Source organism: Bubalus bubalis, chromosome 4, assembly GCF_019923935.1.
Source record: "Bubalus bubalis isolate 160015118507 breed Murrah chromosome 4, NDDB_SH_1, whole genome shotgun sequence".
NCBI lineage: Eukaryota > Metazoa > Chordata > Mammalia > Artiodactyla > Bovidae > Bubalus > Bubalus bubalis.
The window spans coordinates 129,504,408-129,531,227 of record NC_059160.1 but is presented as its reverse complement, the minus strand read 5'-3'; the positions used below and the strand labels follow the sequence as shown (position 1 = coordinate 129,531,227).

Genomic DNA, 26,820 nt, shown 5'->3' with positions numbered 1-26,820 from the left:
GGTGCAACCTGCAGGGCCCCAACCAATGACGTCGAACGGAAGAAGATGATTTTTCTCCTCCCCTACATAAACATAAGAGGAGATCCTTACTCTTAGGGAAGATATAATCACCACCACCACCACCACCAATCATCATCATCATCACTTTTTAACAGTAAACTGAAGATGTACTAAATACAGGAAAGCTCACTGAAAGATATTTAAGGCAAATCAAAAATTCATTATAGAAACTTTGTAAGAAGCTATCTACATTTCAAATTATACTTTTATTATTATTCCTAGATCAAGATGGTCAAAATGAGGCAAAGCACATGAATGGAAAAGCTATAAGGAGCTGGCAAATTAACTTACTTCACACCAAGAATTTAAGAGGCACTATGGCCCTAAGAACACTTCTAGGTTCCCACCCAGAGAGTGTTATATGAGAAACTGAAAAAAAATACACTAATCCAAATCAATACTTTAAATTTTCACAGCTCAGTATTTCATTCTAGTTCTTATAGATATTAAATAAGTGTGGTATGCCAGCAGTTTGGCATGTACAAAAATAAATACTCCCAGGCAACGATTCCATATTGCTATTATATGTTTATGTTGACATTTCCTGTGCTTTCTTGACGTTATGGTCTCTAAGTGGGTTGTTTCTTTTGTATACAGTGAAAAAAATTCTCAAAAATTAGTTATCAGTTTCAATGGCTTTTGATGGAAAATTGGGAAACAGCTTTAACACTAGAAGAATATAGACCCAGGGACTATGGGAACTCAGTAATGTCCACTAATCTTTTTTTTTTTTTCTCTTAGTTACTTATACTCAGAAAAATGCACTAATCCACACAGTCCATTAGTACAGGGAGAACTGAGAAGAAAGGGAACAGAGGCTGATCTGGCCCGATCTGCCAGCTCAACTCTGACACCCTCCCACGGAAATTCTTGAATACTAGTTCTAACATTAGCATTAGGACCATTAGATACATCACACGGTCCTTTTGTTCCTTGCCTATAAATTATGGCTTAGCAGTGGAACTTCTGTAAGATATAATCATATAGAATCTTAACACATACAAAAAAGAAAAAGAGGGATTGCTCTGTCTCAGCAGGGAGCCTAGAGTCGGCCTCCCCAGGTGGCCCTCTCCCAGACAGCTTCCATCCCCAATACAAAGCTCCAGTGAGTCCTGAGGCATTTCCGCAAGCCCCAATGAACCCGCTGAACAGTGTGAAAACCCCTGTGCTTCCCAAAGTCCGTGTTCATTTAGACACTTGGAGAGTCTCTTTTTATATGATGACCATAAAGCAAACTGTAGCACAACAATGATCAGAGTGAAGGCTGAGCTGCTGCGGCTGTCGCTTCAGTCGTGTCCGAAGCCTGAGCAGACAGGGAAATAAAAATGCCTTCTGCCAGAGGAGTAGAGTGTCATCTTTTAAAATTAATACTTATTGAGAGAGTAATAAAAACCATTGCAGGATTCCTCCAAGGCCTGATTCTCTTCTTCCCTTGTACAGTTGCACACCTGTTCATATGTATCTCAATATGCAGATAGTCAAACAGATAGAGAATGTCCCCACCAAGAAGTGTTTCCCCAAGACAATGACAGAAATGAGTGTTGGTAGAAACTCACCTCTTCCTGGAAGAGATTCTGCCTATTCTTCAGAGCTCGTAATCTGTTCTGCTTATCTTCATGCTCTAAATGCTCATCTGGTGGGTGGAAGTAGCCAATAAGGTCCTGCAGACTCAGACTTACAGACTCTATAGGTAAGTCTACTGTGGAAGCCTTCACCTTTTTGCTGAGAGCATCAAGGCCCCTAAAATAAATAACAAATATTTCTCCACATCAGTGAACCACAATTTTATTACTTTTTAATCTACAGATGATTGAAGCTTTACTTTCTCTCCCTATATGCCTGTAAAAGGAACAGTAAGAAAGGCCCTGTGTTCTGCTTAGTTGCTGTCATGTCTGATTCTTTTGAGACCCCATGGACTGTAGCCCGCCAGGCTCTCCTGTCCATGGAATTCTTCAGGCAAGAATACTGGAGTGGGTTGCCATGCCCTCCTCCATGGGATCTTTCCAACCCAGGAATCAAACCCAGGTCTCCCACATTGCAAGTGGATTCTTTACCGTCTCAGCTACCAGAAAAGCGCTAGAAAGGCCCTAGTTTTTTCTCAAACAAAAATAAGGAATATTTTTAAATTAGAAATGTTATATTCTATCAAGTATATATAATGCTATGTTAAAGGCACCAGTATCAAGAAAAACTCATCTAGAAGAAAATCTAAAGGATCTGGATAACTGATACCTACAAAACCGTAGTCTAAATAATCAGAAACCAGTTGATTTTCATTTTAAAGCACAACATACTTTAAGGATTGAGATGCAATTTCCCAGGTTTCTAATTCTGAAATTTACTTGTTTTTGGCATAGGAACTGTTTATTGCTATCCCATCACTAACACTCACTGTCATCCTGCCCAACTTCTGCCAATTTAAAATTTATCCTCATGATAAAAAATGAGAAAATTCACTCAATCAGAAAACAAAATATTAACATGCTTTTCCATCGTCTGAAAGAGATGTATTTTAAAAGTAGGATAAGAAATAGCATCAAGTTGTATTTTCTAGACTTTGAAAAAAATATGACTGAAATTTAAATGTGATAATTTGCTGTGCTTTGAGACTGAATTTAAAACTAATAGCTGTGTATGTATCTTAAAAGAATTTTAAACAATAGTGTTTGTAAATAAAAAGTATTTCAAAATACAATGCTTAGTAAAAGAATACCCTACAGATAGCATAAAGAATGGGAGAATGCCTATACTATAGTTGATACAGCAATATTCATATTGGTCATGACAAAACTTGATGCATAAAAATATTACACTTCCTTTCCTGCCCTCTGCATTAGCAAAACTGTAAGACAATATTTTATTCCAAGGAAATATGTCTTTTGAGTTATCTGACTGTACTGCAATTTATATTAAAAAAAAAAAATTGTTGGTTCAGTCACCAAGTCATGTCTGACTCCTAGTGATCTCATGGACTATAGCTCGGCTGGCTCCTCTGTCCTCCACTATCTCCCAAAGTGAAAGTGTTAGTCACTAAGTCATGTCCAGTTATTTGCGATCCCATGGACTATAGCCTACAAGGCTCCTCTGTCCATAGGAGTCTATAGGCAAGAATATTGTGGTGGGTAGCCATTTCCGTCTCCATGGGATCTTCTGACCAGGATTTCAACCCGGGTCTCTTACATTGGCAGGCAGATTCTTTACCCTCTGAGTCACACAGAATTACCACTATCTTCCATGGTTTGCTCAAATTCATGTCCATTTAGTCAGTGATGGTATATAACTATCTTATCCTCTACCTCCCCTTTTTCCTTTTTGCCTTCAATCTTTCAATCATTAGGGTCTTTACCAATGAGTCAGCTCTTCACATCAGGCGGCCTAAGTGTTAAAGCTTCAGCTTTACCATCAATACTTCCAATAAATATTCAGGGTTGATTTCCTTTGCAATGACTGGTTTGATCTCCTAGGAGTAAAAGGGACTCTCAAGAGTCTTCTCCAGCATCACAGTTTGAAAGCATCAATTCTTTGGCACTCAGCCTTCTTCACAATCCAACTCGCACATCCTTACATGACTACGGGAAAAATCATACCTATGACTATACGGACATTTGTGGGCAAAGTGATGTCTCTGCTTTTTAATAAACTGTCCAAGTTTATCATTGCTTTCCTTCCAAGAAGCAAATGTCACATCTACAGTCACCGTCCACAGTGATTTTGGAGCCCCCCAAATAAAATATGTCACTGCTGCAACTCTTTTCCCTTCTATTTTCCATGAAGTGATGGGACCAGATGTCTGATCTTAAGTTTTTTGAATGCTGTTTCAAGCCAGCTTTTTCACTCTCCTCTTTCACCCTCATCAAGGAGCTCTTTGTCCCTCTTCACTTTCTGCCATTAGAGTGGTATCATCTGCATATATGAGGTTACTGATATTTCTCCCATCAATCTTGAGTCCTGCTTGTGATTCATCCAGTCCAGCATTTCACATGATGTACCCTGGAGAAGGAAGTGGCAACCCACTCCAGTATTCTTGCCTGGAGAATCCCATGGATGGAGGAGCCTGGTAGGCTACAGTCCACGGGGTCATAAAGAGTCAGACACGACTGAGTGACTTCACTTTCACTCTGCATATAAATTAAATAAGCAAGGTAACAATATACAGCTTTGTTGTACTGTTTTCCCAGTTTTGAACCAGTCAGTAGTTCATGTCCACTTCTAACTGTTGTATCTTGACCCATATATAGGTTTCTCAGAAGACAGGTAAGGTGGGGTCTGATACTCATATCTTTAAGAATTTTCCACAGTTTGTTGTGATTTACACAGTCAAAGGCTTTAACGAAGTCAGTGAAGCCGAAGTAGATGTTTTTCTGGAATTCCCTTGCTTTCTCAGTGATACAACAAACGTTGGCAATTTGATCTCTGGTGCCTCTGCCTATTCGAAACTCAGTTTGTACATCTGGAAGTTCTCAGTTCACGTACTGCTGAAGACTTGCTTGAAGGATTTTGAGTATAATCTTGCTAGCATGTGAAATGAGGGCAATTGTGTGGTAGTTTGAACATTCTTTGGCATTGCCTTTCTTTGGGAATGGAATTAAAAGTGACCTTTTCCAATCCTGTGGCCACTGCTGTTTTCCAAATTTGCTGACATGTTGAATGCAGCACTTTAATAGCATCGTCCTTTAGGATTTTAAATCGCTCATCTAGAATTTCATCACCTGCACTAGCCGTGGTTGTAGTAATGCTTCCTAAGGCCCACGTGACTTCACAATCCAGGATGTCTGGCTCCAATTGAGTGACCACTGCCGGGGTCCAGCCCCAGCTGATCCAGGGTATTCGAAGGAGAGACGGCGTAGGCGAGGGTCAGGAAACAACTGCTTAATTAAACGTTAATTAAGGATATAAAGAGTAATAGAATGAGTATAGCTCAGTGAGGAAATTCAGTGGAGAAAAGCAGCTGAAATAAGGATAGCTCAGTAGGAAAATTCAGTGGAGAAAAGAGGCTGAATAAAATTCCAAAGCAGGGAATTAACGTCACCTATGAAGGCCGCAGGCGTCCTCCCATTCTCCCGAAGGAGAGGAGACACTAAGGCCTCCCCGTCGGATCTTAGAAGCCCAGGCAAAATTAGTAGGCTTGACGAGCTTCCCCGCCTCAGAGGAAAAATTCAGCCAGGTGAAAGAAAGAACGACATGGGGAGACCAAATTTCAGTGAACAAAAAAAAAGGGGCGTACTTTATTTTCCAAAGTAGTTTTATACCTTAAGTTGTGCATAAAGGATAATGGGGGAAGGGGTGGAGTCATGCAAGGACAGCAGTTCCTGGTCCTAATCGAAGCCAGGCTTTCAAACTTATCATATGCAAAAGTTCAGGTGATTTACATCATCTTCTGGCCAGGAGGCCTGTTAACATTTTAAGAAACTTATTTTTCTCTAAAGGTGATTATTCCAAAGTCAGGCACCAGCCTCCAAAAAAGCATTGGACAAAGCTGCATTTTACATTTCTATACACCCATTATATCAATCAATACACTGCCAAGGACACAGTAGGTAAGGAGTATGGAGACTTAGCAGCAAACATTGGCTCAACAAGTGAAAAAACCCTTCACCAATACAATTTCTAATCAATCTTTTAACTACTCAAAGGAATCTGTGTTTAGGCAGTTTAGAACATCTCCTGCCTCTCACAGTTGGGAGGCTCTGAACAATCACATGTGGCCGGAAAAACCTATTCAGGCAGGCTAGAGGATTTCCAAAGGAGTTTGTAGGTTGAAACACTGTCACACCCAGGAATTATTAACTGGAGCTGTAAGCTAACTCTCTTTTCAGAGAGAGGTAGTGGGGGACAGCCCCCCGTAAAGTCAGAGGTGTAGGTGAAAGCACAAAGCAGAAAGTAGGCAGACTCTGGTTTTGGGGGTAGATGCTCGAGAATTTCCAGGGGGACTCCTGAGGCTCGATCCCGCCTTTGCGTATGCCGAGCCTCCTTCCTCATGACCTTTGTCATGGGCGGAGTGCCTCACGCTGGCTCCCGGCAGTGATAGAATTCCAGTTGAGCTATTCCAGATCCTCACTCAATATGCAATATGCCGGCTCCTGGCAGACCACACCATCGTGGTTTTCTGGGTCATTTAGATCTTTTTTGTATAGTTCTTCTGTATTTTTTTGCCAATTCTTCTTAACCTCTTTTGCTTCTGTTAGCTCCTTACCATTACTGTCCTTTATTGTGCCCATCCTTGCATGAAATATTCTCTTGATATCTCCAATTTTCTTGCAGAGGTCTCTAGTCTTTCTCATTGTATTGTTTTCCCCTATTTCTTTGCATAGTTTACTTAAGAAGGACATCTTATCTCTCCTTGCTATCCTCTGGAACTCTGCATTCAAATGGGATTATCTTTCCTTTTCTTACTTGTCTTTTGCTTCTCTTCACTGCTCAGCTATTTGTGAAGCCTCCTCAGACAACCACTTTGCCTTCTTGGGTTTCTTTTTCCTTGAGATGATTTTGGTCACTGCCTCCTGTACAAGGTTAAGAACCCCTGTTCACAGTTCTTCAGACACTCTGTTTACCAGACCTAATCCCTTGAATCTGTTCATCACCTCTACTGTATAATCATGAGGGATTTGCTTTAGGTTATACCTGAATGGCCCAGTAGTTTTCCCTACTTTTCTTCAATTTAAGCCTGAATTTTGTATTAAGGAGCATCTTTGTAACCAAAGATGGAGAAGCCCTATACAGTCAGTAAAAACAAGATCTGGAACTGACTATGACTCAGATCATGAGCTCCTTAAAAAAAGAAAAAAAAATGTTTTAAATTAAAAATTTGAACTTATGATGCTCAAAACATAATTTTAAATATATCATCATTTGCCCTAAATATTACTAATAATTTTGGAATAACTGACTTCAACCTTATAAACAGCTGAAATAGTTAAACTGCATGACTATCCTCAAGTTTCTCTCTGAACTTCCAAATCAGATACATCAATGAAATTCATCTATTACCTTGTCTCGTTATCTCTGTAAGTTCTTTCTATGCTAAAAAAGCAACAGAAATGACTTGGCAGGAGAAAATTTTTTCTCCCTTTTTAAAATGAACATGTATATACAATGAAATATTGCTGTTTTAAACATTTTAACCCATTAATTCTAGTTGAATGAAAAATATAACAAATTCAAATTCAAATCTCACCTACAAATGTAAATAAAATTCAAAAATAACTCATATATAATATCTACATTTTCAAACTTAAAGGGAAATAATAGTAAATGTCAGTTTTTAGATTATTAGGTTAAATATATCTGCTACAAAAAATGTAATCAATTAATTGCTTTCTAGGAGAAACTTGTCAGAAAATGCTGTCCAAGACTCTTAAAATTGTTAATGATGCAAGTTTTAGAACTTCTATCCAATATAAGGATGTTTTTCATCTTAATTTATCAAGGACAAAAGAATGAAAAAAAAAAATAGGGGAAACCAAAGGTGGTAGAATCACATTATGTCAAAACAAAAATCAGAGTTATGAATTCCATCCCTACGTTTCATAACTTAAAGATTAAACCATATTACAAACAGATTTATTCCTTGTCCCATTTACTTCAGGAATACATTTATTAATATATACCTACAGGGAATTAATACACTTTAAAAAAAAATAGTCCAGAAGAATAGAATACATTCCCCTGTACACAACCATTTACTTCAGGAATACATTTATTAATATATACCTACAGGGAATTAATACACTTTAAAAAAAAATAGTCCAGAAGAATAGAATACATTCCCCTGTACACAGAAACAAATGCAAACACATACATCCTCACACACACTCCACGACCACTACCTTAACCTTGGTGACAGAGACCAGAATGATCACAGAAAATAAACTACATTAGAAAAACACAAATGTATAAACACAAAATAGATTTTGACTTTCACTCTACGAAATAAAAAAGGTCTGGTTACATATTTTAAATAAGGCTTTTAATACTATACGAATCTATATTAATAAAATGAATATCTAAAAAATTACCTTGAAAAATATCTGAATATTGTACAGATATTGCGGTTTTAAATACTTTTAGTGACTTTTATGGAGAAGGCAATGGCACCCCACTCCAGTACTCTTGCCTGGAAAATCCCATGGACAGAGGAGCCTGGTGGGCTACAGTCCATGGGGTCGCGAAGAGTCGGACACAACTGAGCGACTTCACTTTTACTTTTCACTTTCATACATTGGAGAAGGAAATGGCAACCCACTCCAGTGTTCTTGCCTGGAGAATCCCAGGGACGGGGGAGCCTGGTGGGCTGCCATCTATGGGGTTGCACAGAGTCGGACACGACTGAAGTGACTTAGCAGCAGCAGCAGCAGTGATTTTATGAATGTGATAGAAGGATCAAATTATGTTACTTAACATAAACCTACCCTTTACAATTTCTATAATCATGTAAAATTTTTCAGTTTCTAAGGGATATTAAAGAAGCTAAATTAAATTATATCAGGCTACATTAAAGCTATATAAATTCAGGAATTCAAATAATTCAGTAATATGAACAAGCACATAAATAAATCTATATATACAGATACACATATATAGACATGATGAACAATATAACCAGCAGGGAAGTATTCCAGAAAGAAGAGGGGAAAAAAAGCTAAATTAAATTTTAATTAAAAAAAAATGAATACACAATTAAAGTTAGGTAAGTGTAAAAAAGAGGGAAAGAGACTCATTATGTTCATCCATGGCACCTGTTACATGATCACAGTAGAGAGAGAGATTTTAAAAGGAGATGCTGGGTAACTCAGGAAAAGATAGTAGCTTAGTGATAGGCTTGTGGTGAGACATCAAAAGGAGAATAAATATAAATACAGAAGTATAAAAAATTAGATTACATTTGCCAGAGGAAACATGGACTCTCATCCTGAAGTAAGAATTACATGTGTCAACTTTTGAAATTACTTTTGGACAAGATAAAATGAACAGGGACAGCATTTACTCTCTTCTGAAACAATTCCTCCCTCCCTCCACCCCCCGAAATATACCAGACAAAATATTTGGAGAAGAACACATTTCAAGACACTGACCATCAAGATACAAAGGATAGATAGGGTAACAACCAAGGTGAGCTGTACAATTGTTCCAGTTTGCCTTAGAAGAATTTCTAAGCTAAGATGTAGGTAGACAAGAGACCCCAAGTGAGGCACGGAAGACTCACTGAGTTGAGGAGACATTGCTGAGAGTCTGGAATACCAAGGATGCTAGAGTTTGCAGGACACAGTACCAGAGAGGAGATAGCTTTACAAGAGTGGACTCGAGAGGACTAAAGAGGATCCCTTTCAAATATTCACCTGACTACTGATCAACATGTACACATGAGAAAACTGCCTTCAGCAGGGAACAGAACCCCCTGAAATGATTAGAGGTCAACCCTTACACAGGTTCTGAAGTCAACCTCCTTCCATCAGCCAGACTAGAAGTTCTCACAATTCATGGGGCACCAAGCTGAGGATACAGATAGGCTTGCTTCAATAGCAGAGAATAACTAGCCCTAGATTCAACCCTGCTCTGTTCCACCCCAAAAATTCAAAAAGCAAATTCCAGAAGAATCAAACTTGACTGAGTAACTTAACTGCCTCCCAGAAAAATCTTAAAAACATTGACAGGAAGACAAAAATATACAGTACCCAACAAATTTACAATGTCTGACAACCAAACAAAAATGACCAGATATATATATAAGCATAAAAGATAATCATCAGTAAAAAGAAAAATCAATGAACCAAAAAAACTCAGCTGAGAATATTATACCCAAGGGAAAAAAACCACTTAAAATGAAGGTAAAATAAGAACATTTCAGAAATAAGTACAGTGGCCAAAAGTGCTCATCTCCAACTGACCTGCACCATAAGAAATGTAAAAAGAAGAACTTTGGGACTAAAGATAAACTACCTAAAGGAAATGCAAATCCTCAATAAAATAATGAAGACAAAAACAACTGAAATGGTAACTCTGGGCACTAAATGTTAAATGTTTCTGTGTGTATTTAAATCTCTTTAAAAAATATAACCTTAAATAAAAATTATAAAAATGTAGTTTGGGGTTTATAATATCAATAAAAGCCAAATGTATGACAAAAACATAACAAAGACTGGAAGAGAAGTATTCTATTGAAATGTTCTTACATTATTCATAGAGATAAAATGACTTGAAATTACAAGTTAATGACATGTGCTAAAAATCTTAAGCAACCATGAAAATGACAAAACATTACAACTAATAAGCCAATAAAAACAAGATTAAGATAGAATAGCAGAAAATATTCAAACAACACAAAAAAAGGCAGGAAAAGAAGGAAAAGGGACCAAGACCACATAGGGCAAATACAAAAGGAATAATAAGATGGCAGACAAAACTATGTATCAATAATCATACAAATATAAATGGACTAAATTTTACAGTTAAAAGGAAGTGACTGTCAAAGTGGATAATAATTCAAGACCTAACTACATACTGCATAACAGAAATGCCCTTTAAAGATGCAAATTAGTTAAAAGTTCTTTTTAAAAAATATACAATGCTAACACCAAGAAAAGCAAGAAAGCAGGAGTTCAATATTAACATCATACAAATTTGATGTCATAGAAATATCAGGGATTTTAAAAAGGTAACTTCATAATAAAGGTGGCAGTTTATTATATTCTAAATTTTTATGAATCTAACAACAGAGCTTCAAAATACATGAAGAAAAAAAAAAAAAACAGAACTGCCAGGAAGAAGTAGAAAGATCCAATTATAGTCAAAAATTTCAATACCCTTCTCTCAACAATGAATAGAACACAGAGACTGAAAATCAGTAAGGAAACAGACAATCTAAACAACATTATCTGGAGAAGGCAATGGCACCCCACTCCAGTACTCTTGCCTGGAAAATCCCATGGATGGAGGAGCCTGGTAGGCTGCAGTCCATGGGGTCACGAAGAGTCGGACACGACTGAGCAACTTCACTTTCACTTTTCACTTTCATGCATTGGAGAAGGAAATGGCAACCCACTCCAGTGTTCTTGCCTGGAGAATCCCAGGGACAGGGGAGCCTGGTGGGCTGCCATCTATGGGGTCGCACAGAGTCAGACACGACTGAAGCGACTTAGCAGCAGCAGCAGCAAACAACATTATCAGCCAGCTAGATCAAATGGACACTTGTTAGTACTCTACTCAATAAAAGGAGAATGGGCACATGGAACATTTATTTCCCAGTGCACACAGAATACTCAACAAGACTGAACATTTCCTCAGAGAGCAACTAACAGCAAACATTATGAAAATGTCTGAAAGGACTTGTGACTGAGTTGGTTCGTATGATCTTGGTTACAAAGCTAACAAAAGAGGGACCCATTCTTAGACTGAGTTATAACACTGTTCCTGGTTCAGTGACAGTGAGCGATGTAATTTTTTCAGGTTGAATTGGAGTAGACATGCCTGCCTCTGCATCAACCTATGCACATCCTCCAGTGTACCTAAACCATCTCTAGATTATTTAGGATACACATTACAATGTAAATACTATGTAAATAGCTCCAGCCTGCAGCAAATTCAAGTTTTGCTTTTTGGAACTTCCTGGGCCATAAGTCACATCTGGATAAATTTAAAAGCACTCAGTCTTTTAAGTATGTTTTCTGACCTCAAAGATATTAAATTAGAAATCAGTAACAGAAGGATCTTTGGAAAATCCCAAATATGTGGACGAGGAGGGCATAGCAACCCACTCCAGTATTCTTGCCTGGAGAATCCCCATGGACAGAGGAGGCTAGCGGGCTACAGTCCATGGGGTCGCAAAGAGCTGGACATGACTGAGCAACTAAGCACAACCTAAATATTTGAATACTAAACAACCTATTGGTCAAAGAAGCAATTAAAAGAAAAATTAAACACAGCACAAGAAAAAGTGACAGGGGAAAATAAGGACAGATATTTTAGCACTAAAGGACATAGGAAAGGCCTCAAATTAATGATATCAGCCTTCATCTTCTGAAACCAAAAAAAAGAAGAGCAAATTAAACCCAAGGGAAGCAGAAAAAAGAAAAGATTACAGATCAGACTGGGAATCAGATAATCTTTTTAATTGATTATCCCTCCCTCAATTCCAGGATCTCCCTCAGATATCAAAATCTATGCTCAAGTCACTTATATAATAATGGTATAGTATGGGTTTCCTGGTGGCTCAGAAGATAAGAATCCACCTGCAATGCAGAAGGCCCAGGTTCAATCCCTGCATTGGGAAGATCCCCTAGAGAAGGAAATGGCTATCCGCTTCAGTATTCTTGACTGGAGCTTCCAATGGACAGCAGAGTCTAGTGGGCTACAGTCCATGGGGTCACAAAGAGTTGGGTATGACTAAGCGACTGAGCGTGTGTGCGCACGCACACACGCGCGCACACACACACAAACACACACATATAATTCTTACTAAAAAATATTGCGTATAGTCCCCTGAACTATCCAGTAGGTCCTACTTCTTTATTTTAAATACAGTAGTGTGTTTTTGTTAATCACAAACTCCTCATTAATTGCTCCTGTCCTCTTTCACTTTTGGTAGTCGTAAGTTTGTTTCTATGTCTATGGGTCTATTTCTGTTTGGACATTAAGTATATTTGTATCTTAAAAAAAAAAAGATTCCACATACAAGTGAAATTTCACTTTCATATAACCTACTAATATTCTTCTATATACTTTAAATCATCTCTAGATTACCTACATAATACTATGTAAATAATTGTAAATACAATATAATGTTATGCAAATAGTTGCCATCATGCTTCAAATTCAAGTTTTGCTTTTTGAAACACTCTGGAATTTTTTCCTAATATTTTTGATCCATGGTTGGTTGAATCTATAGATGCAAAATCCTTGGATATAGAGAACTATCTAAAGTTAAATATGGGTTATATAACTAACCTATTTTATCAAGAGAAGTCTAATGAATGAATTTCATTCAAATAACCCAAATAAAAATTGAAATTTATTATGAAGCAGCAAATACTTAGTAAGTACTTTTGCCACAGAACCCAAATTTCGCATGTTTGGTTCTCTAATCAATTAAGCAAGAATTAAGATTCTAAAATTAATCTTCCATATCACAGGTTCTTTTAAAAAAAAATATGAGTACTCTTGAGCAAAGAACGAATGTGTGAAAGTCAATCACATCCAAGATGAATTATCCTATCTTGATCAACATAGAAAACATCACTTAAGACATAGAATCACTATATTAAGTTTAAACACTGATATAGCATCTTTCTGACCAAATATACTTTAAAACAAATAATTTTTTTCTGTTATTAAGCTAGCTCTTTCTTGCCAAATGGAATCTCAACAGTGCTTCTGAAAACACCACACAAGTCACACTGTAATAAAAACCTCTCTAGTTGAAGAAGTCAGTACTGATGGATAGACTACACAGAAAATAGGCTATTTTAAAGATTTATGGTTATTTTCTTCAATAGAACTGATTGGGCAGTATTAAAGAAGAACTATGGAAAGAACAAGAGGGAAAAAGTCTAAGTCAAATTGATCCTAATAAGTTACAATTTTGCAGTTAAAGTGTTGTTATAAAAAATAAGAATCTGATGATGCCTACTCCAGCAAGCATTACTCCATCTGAAAAGGGTTAGGATTTATATGAGACAGAGAATTGAGACAAATACTAGGGATATGATGAAGCTGAATGCTGTGCACATGCTTTGATTTCATGAAAGTATGCACAGAATGCACACACAGTGCAATGGTTTATAAAAGAAGCAAAAAATAATTAACATTCATACAACCTTAGGCGGTAAAGGTCTTTTATATGCTGTAAAACCAAGACATGATTTATTGAGCAAACCATGATGGAAAAAGCACTTTAAGATCTTTTCCAAACCAAGAAAATGGGGAAATATTTACAATTTATATATGAAATTAATATCTCTAACACAGAAAAAGCTCATAATGGCCTAATATAAATATTATCAAATAATAGGGCAAATCACAAAGAAAAAATAAATGAAGAAATCTGGCCAAAAATTATGAGATATACTCATTGGTTTTTTAACAATTTTCACTGATGTGCAGGTCAAGAAGTGACAGTTAGAACTGGACAAGGAACAACAGACTGGTTCAAAATAGGGAAAGGAGTATGTCAAGGTTATATATTGTCACCCTGCTTATTCAACTTATATGAAATGCCGGGGTGGATGAATCATAAGCTGGAATCAAGACAGTCAAGAGAAATATCAATAACCTCAGATATGCAGATGACACCACCCTAATGGCAGAAAGTGAAGAGGAACTAAAAAGCCTCTTGATGAATATAAAAGAAGAGAGTGAAAAGGCTGGCTTAAAACTCAACATTCAAAAAACGAAGACCATGGTATCCAGTCCTATTACTTCATGGCAAATAGATGGGGAAACAATGGAAACAGTGGAAGATTTTATCTTGGGGTACACCAAAATCACTGCAGACAGTGACTACATCCTGACTATATCCTGAAATTAAAAGACACTTCCTCCTTGGAAGAAAGGCTATGACAAACCTAGACAACGTATTACAAAGCAGAGATATTACTTTGCCAACAAAGATCAGTATGGTCACAGAATGGATACTTTTGAACTTTCTGAAGACTTCTGATGCTTCTCAAGGAACTCTTGAGAGTTCCTTGGACAGCAAGATCAAACCAGTCAACCCTAAAGGAAATCAACCCTGAATATTCATTGGCAGCACTGATGCTGAAGCTCCAAAACATTGGCCATATGATATAAAGAGTCGACTCACTGGAAAAGACCCTAATGCTGGGCAAGAATGAGGGCAGGAGGAGACGGGGATGAGAGAGGATGAGATGGTTGGATGATATCACTGACTCAGTGAACATAAGTTTGCGCAAACTCCAGGAGATAGTGAAGGACAGGGAAGCCTGGTGTGTTGCAGTCCATGGAGTTTCAGAATCAGACACAACTTAGTGACTGAACAATAGTTAGATTAAGAATGTTGTTATAGTTTCGGGTGAACAGCAAAGAGACTCAGCCAGACATATACGTGTATCCGTTCTCTACCAAACTCCCCTCATATCCAGGCCGTATTGGTACTATTTTTCTAATAGCATTTGCTCACTTCACATCTCTGTGTCATATTTTGGTGGTTTTTGCAATATTTCAAAGTTTTTCATCATTAAAAAAAACTAAATATTATTATAAATAAATATATGGAGAAGGAAATGGCAACCCACTCCAGTATTCTTCTTGCCTGGGAAATCCCATGGACAAAGGAGCTTGGTGGGCTGCAGTCCATGGGGTCTTAAAGAGTTGTACATGACTGAGTGACTAAACACTAACAAATAAATATGTATATACTATAAATATATACATGCATGCATGCATGTTCAGTTGCTTCAGTCATGTCTGACTCTGCGATCCTACGGACTGTAGCCCTCCAGGCTCCTCTGTCCATGGGAATTCTCTATGTAAAAACTGGAATGACTTGCCATTTCCTCCTCCAGGGATCTTTCCGATCCAGGGAACGAACCTGTATCTCTTATGTTTCCTCCATCGGCAGGTGGGTTCTTTACCACCTGTCCACTTGGGAAGAGCATATACACATATATATCAGTTTTTCCCATCTTTAAATGGGCAAGTGTAAAAACAGATATAATACCTATCACCAACCAGAGTATATCTTGGGATAAGGTTCCTAGAAAACACTCTGGACACTAGTTAGACTTAGTTTTGTAGATATGCGATTGTTTCCATTATTACATGGGAAAACTTACTTATTACAAGAATCACTTAAAAAAAAAAAGTTCAAAATTCACAAAGTATCTAGGCAGTACCACCCTCAGTGTGAAAGAGCTAGCACAAGGGTATGTTATAGAATAATTCTCACATACAGCTAACAATTATAAGTTACACATACAATTCCTAAAACCACAGTCATTTCTTAAAAAATCATTTAAAGGAAATATACTCAATACTCTATAATAATCTATAAGGGAACAGCATTTGAAAAAGCACAGATATATGAATATGTATAACTAAGTCACTTGGCTGTATACCTGAAACTAACACACTGTAAATCAACTATATTCCAATTTAAAAAAGAAAAACACAAAATCATCTAACTAGCATTTCCTAATGTGTTCAGCAGAATTGTCAAACTGTATGAGATTTACCAACATAATATGTTTTAGAATTGTTTATTTGTAATCTGAAAACGAAACTGAAATAAAATATCAAGCAATCACAACAAAGAAGGAAAATGTACCTAATAAATCTATTAAAAAGGAAGACTGTGCTCCGGATGACGCGTGCTGTCCGTGATTCTTCATGCTGAGATCTGGATAAATTTAGGCCATCATCCATGTGTCCTTCATGATGCATAATAGCCTGCATGAAAACAAAAATAACTCCTTTACTCCCAACATCCTTTTTTCAAATGGGTGTTAGGAAGATGTGCACTCAACAAGGTGAGCCGTGACAATAAACAGAGTCTAAAGACAGGTGAAACAGGCTGTACGCAGTCATGGTCAGGTAAAGTGATATGCACAGGTTCCTGTACAAATTCCTCCTTCAATATATTTATTCAGCTGTTGCTTTAAAGATGAATCAGTTGTTGTTTAAAGCACAAATCAATAAATGTATTGATTTGAAAAACAAATATTAGAGTGTTTTCACATATCTATATTCAATAATTCATCCACAGTCTAAACAAACTCTGAACAAAGAAGCAAAGGAAAACATTACATGGAATACCAGTTGTACAGTAATTCTGAACATAGCAGGGTTAATTTATAAGCACTGAGCAATGCTTCTACAGAGAAGGCAATGGCACCCCACTCCAGTACTCTTGCCTGGAAAATCCCATGGATGGAGGAGCCTGGTAGGCTGCAGTCCATGAGGTCGCGAAGAGTCCGACAAGACTGAGCGACTTCACTTTCACTTTTCACTTTCATGCATTGGAGAAGGAAATGGCAACCTACTCCAGTATTCTTGCCTGGAGAATCCCAGGGACGGGGGAGCCTGGTGGGCTGCCGTCTATTGGGTCGCACAGAGTCGGACACGACTGAAGTGACTTAGCAGTAGCAATGCTTCTAAGGTATCTTAGTTCTTTTAAAAAATGTATTTTATTGTATTATTTCTTTTGTTAGGCTTTATATTTCTGAATATACAACATAAAGAGATAATTGAACAGCTGAATGAATTTTACAAAGTGCAACAACTGCGTAACACCCAATCAAGAAAGAGAATGTTAAGGCACCTTAAAACCTCCTCTAGTGTTCACTTCCTGTCCCTGTTTTCCAAGGTATTTCCCATCTTCAGGACTTTCAACAGCAAAGATCACTTGTGTACTGTATGTAAATGGAACCAGTTGTGCCTAACTCCCTTCAGTCAACACCAACAGCAAAAAGTCTTTAGAACATTTAACCAGATAAACTGAACGAAAATTAGCAACTACAACTAATATCACAAACTACCTAAAAAGCAATGTAAAGAGGATTTTCCCTATACCAAAATCACTGAGACAGAGATACAAAGTCTTTTTTTCTATTGAAAGTTTTTTTTTTTTCTTTTTGCCACTCCACAGAACATCTGGGATCTTAGACTAAACCAAACTGGGTTTAGTCTATGAATATAAGGATTCTTAAGTATTGTGATGTCTTCTACCAGATATTGAACCTTTGTCCCCTACATTGGAAACTGGGAGTCTCAACCACTGGACCATTAGGGAAGTCCCAAAGTCAATTCCAAACCTTAAATGCATTCACTGACAAAGAAAAAAATGACCATAATGAAGCAGTGTATTACTCATTTTAAGACTCTAAAAAACAAACAAACAAAAAAATTAAAAAGAGAAATTAAATAAGATAAAAAGAGAATTTAATGAACTAGAAAGAAAATGGTATAGTAGGTAAGGATGAATAAACCCCAAATGTTTATTTTTTGAGAAGATAAATGAAAGAGATTAACCTCTCACAAAGCAGGCCAAAGATAAAATTGAAAGAAAGAAATAAACACAGGAAATATAAGATACAAAAGACATTAAAATTATAAAATATAATAAATCAATGCCATATGAAACTTAATGCCCCTCTCCAATTTTTTTTTTAAGAACATAACTGACTACCCCAGAGGACATGGATATCTTTCTAGCAAATTAAAAAAATCATCAAAAGGAATTTCCTTAATGTAGAAAATTTGATGATATCAACTTATTTAACAGAGATTGGAAAGGAAATTTAAGATCCAATATTTAAAAGATCATAGGACTAGACAATTTCACAAGTGAGCTCTAATGGACCTTCAAAGAGAACATACTCTTTTAATAGTAGACTAGTAAGTGAACAATGACTGCTGCCTATCTTTACAAAGTCTGTCACCTATGAAAGGTCTATATTTTCTAATGGTTGAAAAAAGACAAAGGAAAGAATACTTTGCAAAATTTGCAAATTGTTAGAATTTCAAATTTCAATATCCATAAACAAAGAAAAATTAATGCATAAATTTATCAAATGAATATATGTGGCAATTCTAGGTAAGTTCTAAAATAAAATATAAGTAGAAACCAATAAGATTTAAGAAGAATAATAAACTAGGCCAAACTGGGTTTAGTCTATGAATATAAGGATTCTTAAATATTGTGATGTCTATTCACTTATTTATCAACAAAGTAAAAGATACTAAAACATGATTTTTATCTCCTTTCAACTAATAAAATTTAGCGATCATATCTAATTTTATTAAGTCAGGTAAAATGAAATAGCAGAATATTATTTAAGTATATAAACTAGTTTAATTGTCTACAGGATGCAAGAAGGCATAACTTCAGTGAAAGAGGAATGAAAATTCACAATCAGAAGTCATACTGAGATGAACAACCAGAATAGATGAAATGACAGCAAGCTGAGATAAACGTGACTTGGGTGTGATAACAAAAAACACAAGAAAACTAAAATTTCAACCCTTTCATGGTTCATAGCCTTGTTGTGGCGAAGGGGCTATGTAACTCAATGAAGCTATGAGCCACGCCCCACGCAGGGACACCCAAAAGCGATGGATCAAAGTGGAGAGTGCTGACAAAACGTGGTCTACTGGAGGAGGAAAGGCAACCTGTTTCGGTATTCTATCCAGAGGAGCCTGGCAGGCCATACAGTTCATGGGGTCAAAAAAAGTCAAACAGGACTGAGCAACTAAACGGCAACAACAAAGCAACATCTAAAACTGCTCACCATACAAAACCCAGAGAGCTTATCAGGGTGGGACTGGACCTCTAGCATGTACATAACAGAGCAAGTGGCTGAGAGTGTTAGCTACTTGTTTTGGTCTTGCATTTGTATTTTTCAGTCATTAAGAATGACTGCCATAGACAGTGTTTTTGTACATTCTTACCTTACGTTGTATGGATCCCATTCTCACCGATTTCACATCCACAGACTGGTAAGTTAGCCACAAGCCTGTATTGATATGCTGTATATAACATACTGAGTCTCCATATTTTATTTCAGAGGTTCCCATGCCATCAACTTCTTTTCTCACTCCTACATCCAATTTTTCCTGAGAGAGGGGAAAAAAAAAAAAGATAAGCAAAGGCTTTTAAAAAATATGGGTTTAATATCAAAAGAACTTTGCCTTGTTGTAAATCATGTCCCTTGAAAAATGTAGCCCTCTGAAATGATAATGGTCAAATGTTCTATTGTAGCAGTTAAATCTCTACTGGAAACTGAGTAGGAGATTGCAAAGATAAATAACATACTCCTGAATTATTCATACGGGTAGAAAATTATTTCGGCCATAACACAAAATTTTATATTGCTTCATGGCAAACTCCAAACTGGAGATCTTAAAATCAGTAATTTAGGTTTCATATTCTTTCCAGATTATTATTTTTATGATTGATGACTAAGAGTATAGGTTGGGGGGATAGAAAATTCAATTTTGAGCCTAATCTCTGCCACTTAGTACCTCTGAGGTCTTAGGATAACTTAATTAAACCTTTTAAGCCTCTGTTTTCTCATCTGTAAATAAAGCTAACAAGAGAACCTCCCCCACAGTATCAGAAAAAAATGAGATAATGAATGCAACACTTTCAGCACAGAATCTGGGATAAAATAAACACTTTAATAAACTTTCATGATTTTGACCATGAATCTGTTACTTATAATGGTAATGATTAATTTTGTTTTAATGAGGGTATTAGGAATAATGATGATTTCTTTCAAACACTAATCAAGGGTATAATTCAGTTTCAATATAGTTTTTGGACTACAGAGCTCCCTATGCTAGGAAGAAATAATCAATCCTCTGATACCAACTAAACATTTCCTTTCAATCCTTATTTATTTTAATGCTTCTTCCTTCAATTTTCCCTTCCATGTTTCATTCTGGTCTTCAAAAACTCATTATATCTTGAAGTTCTGTATAATTCTTAAAATAACAAGAAAAAAATCTAATACTCTTTTGGTTACAATATCTTCTTTTGTGGTTCCTTATTGTCCTTGTTCTAATTTTCTTGTTAAATTTACTTTTTGTCTATCTCTTTGGCTGTTAGAGCATTGTTTGAAATCAGTACTAGTTATATAAATGTTTCTGAAAATTAGGTTGGAGTCAATTTTATGTCTGTTAAACCACCAAACGGAACAATTCAAGTAAAACAGAAATTTTGATTTCTTATGGCATTATTGCTGCTGCTCCTGCTGCTGCTAAGTCTCTTCGGTCGTGTCCGACTCTGTGCAACCCCATAGACGGCAGCCCATCAGGCTCCCCCGTCCCTGGGATTCACCAGGCAAGAACACTGGAGGGGGTTTATTATACCACACTAATAATTAAGAACTCCAAAATAATTAAGGACACTCCGTCAACAATTGAAAATTAAAACTAAAATGAGTTTCGATTCTTAATGCAAAAAAGGTCAAGGTCATATAAGAAAGTGAATGCAATTGTAAGTTAAGTTGATTTAACCATTATGCAAATAACCTGAAACACTGTTCTAAGAATATGCAATAAAACAGATAATAAACCATTCCAATTTCATTCTATCAAACCAGATAAACTACAAGTCTACTTAAACCAACCCTCTAAATAGAAAAATTAAATTCTAGGGAAAATATATAACAATGCAATTATCTCCTCAAAATAAAACAAGGAGCTTCTAACATGCTTTTTGTTTTTCCTTTATCCCAGGAAATTGGCTTGTAGTCTATTTATAGGTTTGAGGATTGGGCTTTGAAAAGTGCAGCTACTAAGTGCAAAGGTAAGCTGTGCTTGCTTTTTACTGAAGTGCTTCACATCACTCTCTGGATTAGAACTTTTAATTCCAAAACTTCATGATGACCATGTTTTTGTAATTATTCTGATCCTCAAGTCAAGTAAGAATTGCTAAAGTGACATTAGGAAAAAAAAAAAAAAAAAAAACCCTGATTATTTGCTGTTTAAAAGAACAAAAGCCAGTCATGTCCTTTCCTTCTTTTATTTCGTATCATTTTCTGTAGCTCAAGTTTAGGAGACATTCAGGTAAAAATAATCTCTATGATCTGACCCATCACCATGTTAAGAACATGGCAGCTGGTAAAAGCATCTAATAGAAAACTAGTCTGTCTTACCAGAAATAAAGTGTCCAAGTTAGGTGAGAAGTCAGATTCCTAAAACCCTGTATTAGCTAACCTATATCTAAATTAGTGATCTTTAGTTTTAGCATTACCTTGATATATTTTATAAATCATCTGTATTTAGTTTTCTTTTCAGTTATTCTGGCTTTGGGAAATGATTGTAGTTTAGTTAGGCTAATCATCCCACAGTTTTCTTTTCAGTTATTCTGGCTTTGGGAAATGATTGTAGTTTAGTTAGGCTAATCATCCCACAGACAACAGTTAGAAAATTGGAAAAAAAATATTTTTTAGAATCTATTGTTAGGCATTTCAGAGACCTAAAGTAGAAAGTGAACAGCAGACTTCTCTATAAAGACAAAGAGTACCCAAGTGATTGGTAAGATGTAGCCTTTGCCTAGGGGCATGCCCTGTGCAATCTGCTTGGAGCTCAAGCAGAAGAAAAGCTGCTGCCTTATTTGATACTTAAGGTATCAAAGGACACAGTTTCAGGCTCACAAGCAGACAAAAAAATTAGACGAGCTAAATCCTGGATGAGAAAAGTAGCCACAAAATCTGTTTATGCAATCTGCCAGTTCTTGTTAACCACTATGCTATGCACACCCAGGGGAGGCCTAGTAAAGAGCAGCAGCTAGACTCCAAAATAACTGAGCACAAACAGTACAAGCAACAGCCCACTGCCAAAGAAAGAAGAAACTGGAGCTTCAGTTCAGCAAGATTCAGTGCCTGAAGAAACCAGTCACTCTTCAGAAAAAATAAAATAACCCCAATCCCAGCATTCAAACAACCCTACTCATGAATGCTTGGAAAATCTAATTTCCAAATGAATATTCATATGGTTCCAGAAGTTTAAAAGATCAGGCTGAAAAATAAAAAGTGATGTTTTGGCATTGGGTATGTCAATCTGGCTCATGACCAAGTCACAACTATGTCTGAGCAACTGTTCTCCTTAAATTATATATACTGGACATAATATTGGAGATTAGACTCATTAGGAGATTTAAACTAGTCCTAATAGCATTATATTTTAATTATATGGACCAGGTAGTTCAAGGAGATTCTTCTAGCATTAACCGAAATTTTCCTTAAATGTCCACAAATTATTCTATCAAGTGGCTGAGAGAAAGAAGACAAAGGCCTATATCCTTAGATGATGGAGTATTTTGGTACAAGCCAGTTTTCCTTAAGACAAATAGTGGCTAAAGTTATGAGAGTTAAAAGGTCAAAACTTAATTTATTTGCTTCTATACAGGGGCACATTTTGGCAAAGAATAGCTGGTCACTGTGAAATATGAGTCTAACAATACTACATGTTAAGAGAAATTGCTGGGACGGGCAGGCCAGGTCAAGCTTAGTCCATCCAGGGCAGAATTGCAAAAAAACACACAGCTGACTTTAGTCCTGATGTTCAGAAGCTTCATGAGGAAAAACTCCAGTGGGTGGGTTTGTGGAGAGAAGGGCTTTAAAACTTTTCCTGTATTGGGAGATGTAAGCAGCTTGCAGAAGGCCCTCTATTGTCTCTTCACTAACCTTAAACCAGGCACCCCCATGCTCTACGCATTTTTGGCCCTAGCTAACCTTTCAAATCTTTTCATCACACAATAGTTTGCAACTTGTGGGTTCTTTCCCTAAATCAAAGAAGCAGAAATGAATAAGTGATTAACAGATGACCAGATCAATTCCCTAGCATCCCCTTCAGAAATCTCACAAATAAACTGTGTGAACAAGAAAAAGAAAGTGAAGTTGCTCAGTCATGTCCAACTCTATGCAACCCCATGGACTGTAGCCTACCAGGCTCCTCCATCCATGGGATTTTCCAGGCAAGAATACTGGAGTGGGGTGCCATTTCCTTCTCCAGAAATCTCACAAATAAACCGTGTGAACAAAGCAGTATCTAAAGAAAGATCACGAGAAGCCGATGAGCCTGCACAGTGTGGGGGATGGCCCTGACTCTGACCCCCCATCTCAATGATTCACTAGATTACTTCCTTCAGTTCAATTCAGTCGCTCAGTCGTGTCTGACTCTTTGCGACCCCATGAATCGCAGCACGCCAGGCTTCACTGTTCATCACCAACTCCTGGAGTTCACTCAGACTCACGTCCATAGAGTCGGTGATGCCATCCAGCCATCTCATCCTCTGTCATCCCCTTCTCTTCCTGCCCCCAATCCCTCCCAGCATCACAGTCTTTTCCAATGAGTCAACTCTTCGCATGAGGTGGCCAAAGTACTGGAGTTTCAGCTTTAGCATCATTCCTTCCAAAGAATTCCCAGGGCTGATCTCCTTTAGAATGGACTGGTTGGATCTCCTTGCAGTCCAAGGGACTCTCAAGAGTCTTCTCCATCACCACAGTTCAAAAGCATCAATTCTTCGGCGTTCAGCCTTCTTCACAGTCCAACTCTCACATCCATACATGACCACTGGAAAAACCATTGCCTTGACTAGACGGACCTTTGTTGGCAAAGTAATGTCTCTGCTTTTCAATATGCTATCTAGGTTGGTCATAAGTTTGCTTCCAAGGAGTAAGCATCTTTTAATTTCATGGCTGCAATCACCATCTGCAGTGATTTTGGAGCCCCCCAAAATAACGTCAGCCACTGTTTCCCCATCTATTTCCCATGAAGTGATGGGACCAGATGCCATGATCTTCCTTTTTGTGAATGTTGAGCTTTAAGCCAACTTTTTCACTCTCCTCTTTCACTTTCATCAAGAGGCTTTTTAGTTCCTCTTCACTTCCTGCCATAAGGGTGGTGTCATCTGCGTATCTGAGGTGATTGATATTTCTCCCGGCAATCTTGATTCCAGCTTGTGCTTCTTCCAGCCCAGTATTTCTCATGATGTACTCTGCATATAAGTTAAATAAACAGGGTGACAATATACAGCCTTGATGTACTCCTTTTCCTATTTGGAACCAGTCTGTTGTTCCATGTCCAGTTCTAACTGTTGCTTCCTGACCTGCATATAGGTTTCTCAAGAGGCAGGTCAGGTGCTCTGGTATTCCCATCTCTTTCAGAATTTTCCACAGTTTATTGTGATCCACACAGTCACAGGCTTTGGCATAGTCAATAAAGCAGAAATAGATGTTTTTTTGGAACTCTCTTGCTTTTTCCATGATCCAGTGGATGTTGGCAATTTGATCTCTGGTTCCTCTGCCTTTTCTAAAACCAGCTTGAACATCCAGAAGGTCACGGTTCATATATTGCTGAAGCCTGGCTTGGAGAATCTTGAGCATTACTTTACTAGCGTGTGACATGAGTGCAATTGTGTGGTAGTTTGAGCATTCTTTGGCATTGCCTTTCTTCGGTATTGGAATGAAAACTGACCTTTTCCAGTCCTGTGGCCACTGCTGAGTTTTCCAAATTTGCTAGCATATTGAGTGCAGCACTTTCACAGCATCATCATTCAGGATTTGAAATAGCTCAACTGGAATTCCATCACCTCCAGTAGCTTTGTTCGTAGTGATGCTTTCTAAGGCCCACTTGACTTCACATTCCAGGATGTCTGGCTCTAGGTCAGTGATCACAACATCATGATTATCTGGGTTGTGAAGATCTTTTTTGTACAGTTCTGTGTATTCCTGCCACCTCTTCTTAATATCTTCTGCTTCTGTTAGGTGCATACTATTTCTGTCCTTTATTGAGCCCATCTTTGCATGAAGTGTTCCCTTGGTATCTCTAATTTTCTTGAAGAGGTCTCTAGTCTTTCCCATTCTGTTGTTTTCCTCTATTTCTTTGCATTGATCACTGAGGAAGGCTTTCTTCCTGGTCTCCCTTTAAAAGCTTTCACTGCCATGCAGAATCTTCAGAGGTGGTTTTGGGGGTTGCTGAGTCCACCATCTCCCCAGACAGCTAGTTATTCTGATTCAAGGCAACCTTTCTTTGTATCAACGTTTGTGGCTATTGATTCTGTGAGCAGCAAGCAGCAGACCTGATTCAATAACAGGGTCTTTGAGGAGCTTCCATGAGGACAGTGAAACAAGGATACAGAGCCTTAGGAGAAGCCCTCTAAAACCTTGTACTATATTTTCTCTCCCCTGGAGTGTGGACAGAACCAATGAACATGATGGGGAATCACTTCTGCGATTAGATTGTGTTACACCACGAAGGCGAAGAAAAGACTCAGCAGATGTAGTCAGGGTCTCTATTCAAGTGACCTGGAGCAAATAAAATGGGAGGCTTCCCAGGGTGAGTCATACTTAATCTGGTGCGGTCTTTAAAAGAGGATTTAGGCTTTCCTTAAGCACAGAGGCTACAGTGAGTCCCATGGATTCCATTCTGCTTACAATCTTCCTCTTCAGGACATTTACACTACAGACTCCTTGGTCAGCTTTCCGATCTCAGAAAGCAAGTCCATATAAAACATCCCTTCATATATATGTCTCTCATTCTGGCACTCTCTCTCTGGTTAAACTCTGACTGATATGCTACTACTAAGTCACTTCAGTTGTGTCTGACTCTGCGTGACCCCATAGACGGCAGCCCACCAGGCTCCCCTGTCCCTGGGATTCTCCAGGCAAGAACACTGGAATGGGTTGCCATTTCCTTCTCCTCTGACTGATATACCTCATCTTTTTTTTCATTTGTTTTTTTTTGTTGTTGTTGTCTTTTCTTACTTCATTTTTAAGGGCGTTGTTTTCTTTCTAATTTTACAAGCAAAATCTGTTCATTGCAGACAACTACAAATACCTAAAGGTATCAAAAATTAATGATCACCTATAGTCCTCATCTCTCCCAGACATAACCATCATTAACATCTTGTTGCATTTCTTTCCAGCATCTCCATTTTTAAACTTGAAGTATAATTGGCCTACATTATGTTAGCTCCAGGTATACAACACAGCGATTCAATCATAATGCTATACATTACAAAATCATCACCATGATGTTGAATTACCATGTGTATTATCTAAGATACTGCTGCTGCTGCTGATACTACAATATTATTAATTATATTCCCCATACTGAACATTTCATTCCTATGACTCATTGATTTGTAACTGGAAGTTTGTACCTTTTAGTCTCTCTCCCTTCTGGCAACCAATAGTGTTTATTCTCTGTATCTATGAGTCTGTTCTGTTATGCGTGTTCATTGGCTTTATTTTTTAAATTCTGCATACATATATATATATAAATATATAAGTGAAATCATAC

At 37.4% G+C, this 26,820-nt stretch overlaps 1 protein-coding gene across 1 annotated transcript in view; it reads right to left on the bottom strand.

Moving 5' to 3' along the window:
- Nucleotides 1-26,820, bottom strand: part of RYR2 (ryanodine receptor 2) — an 829,832-nt gene that overhangs the window by 404,833 nt on the left and 398,179 nt on the right. Inside the window, exons 13-15 of the mRNA XM_045165522.1 lie at nucleotides 19,459-19,623; nucleotides 16,337-16,458; nucleotides 1,617-1,800 (exon numbers count right to left, since the gene is read on the bottom strand). Coding sequence (XP_045021457.1) covers nucleotides 1,617-1,800; nucleotides 16,337-16,458; nucleotides 19,459-19,623 — 471 coding nt within the window. The remainder of the gene's footprint in view (nucleotides 1-1,616; nucleotides 1,801-16,336; nucleotides 16,459-19,458; nucleotides 19,624-26,820) is intronic.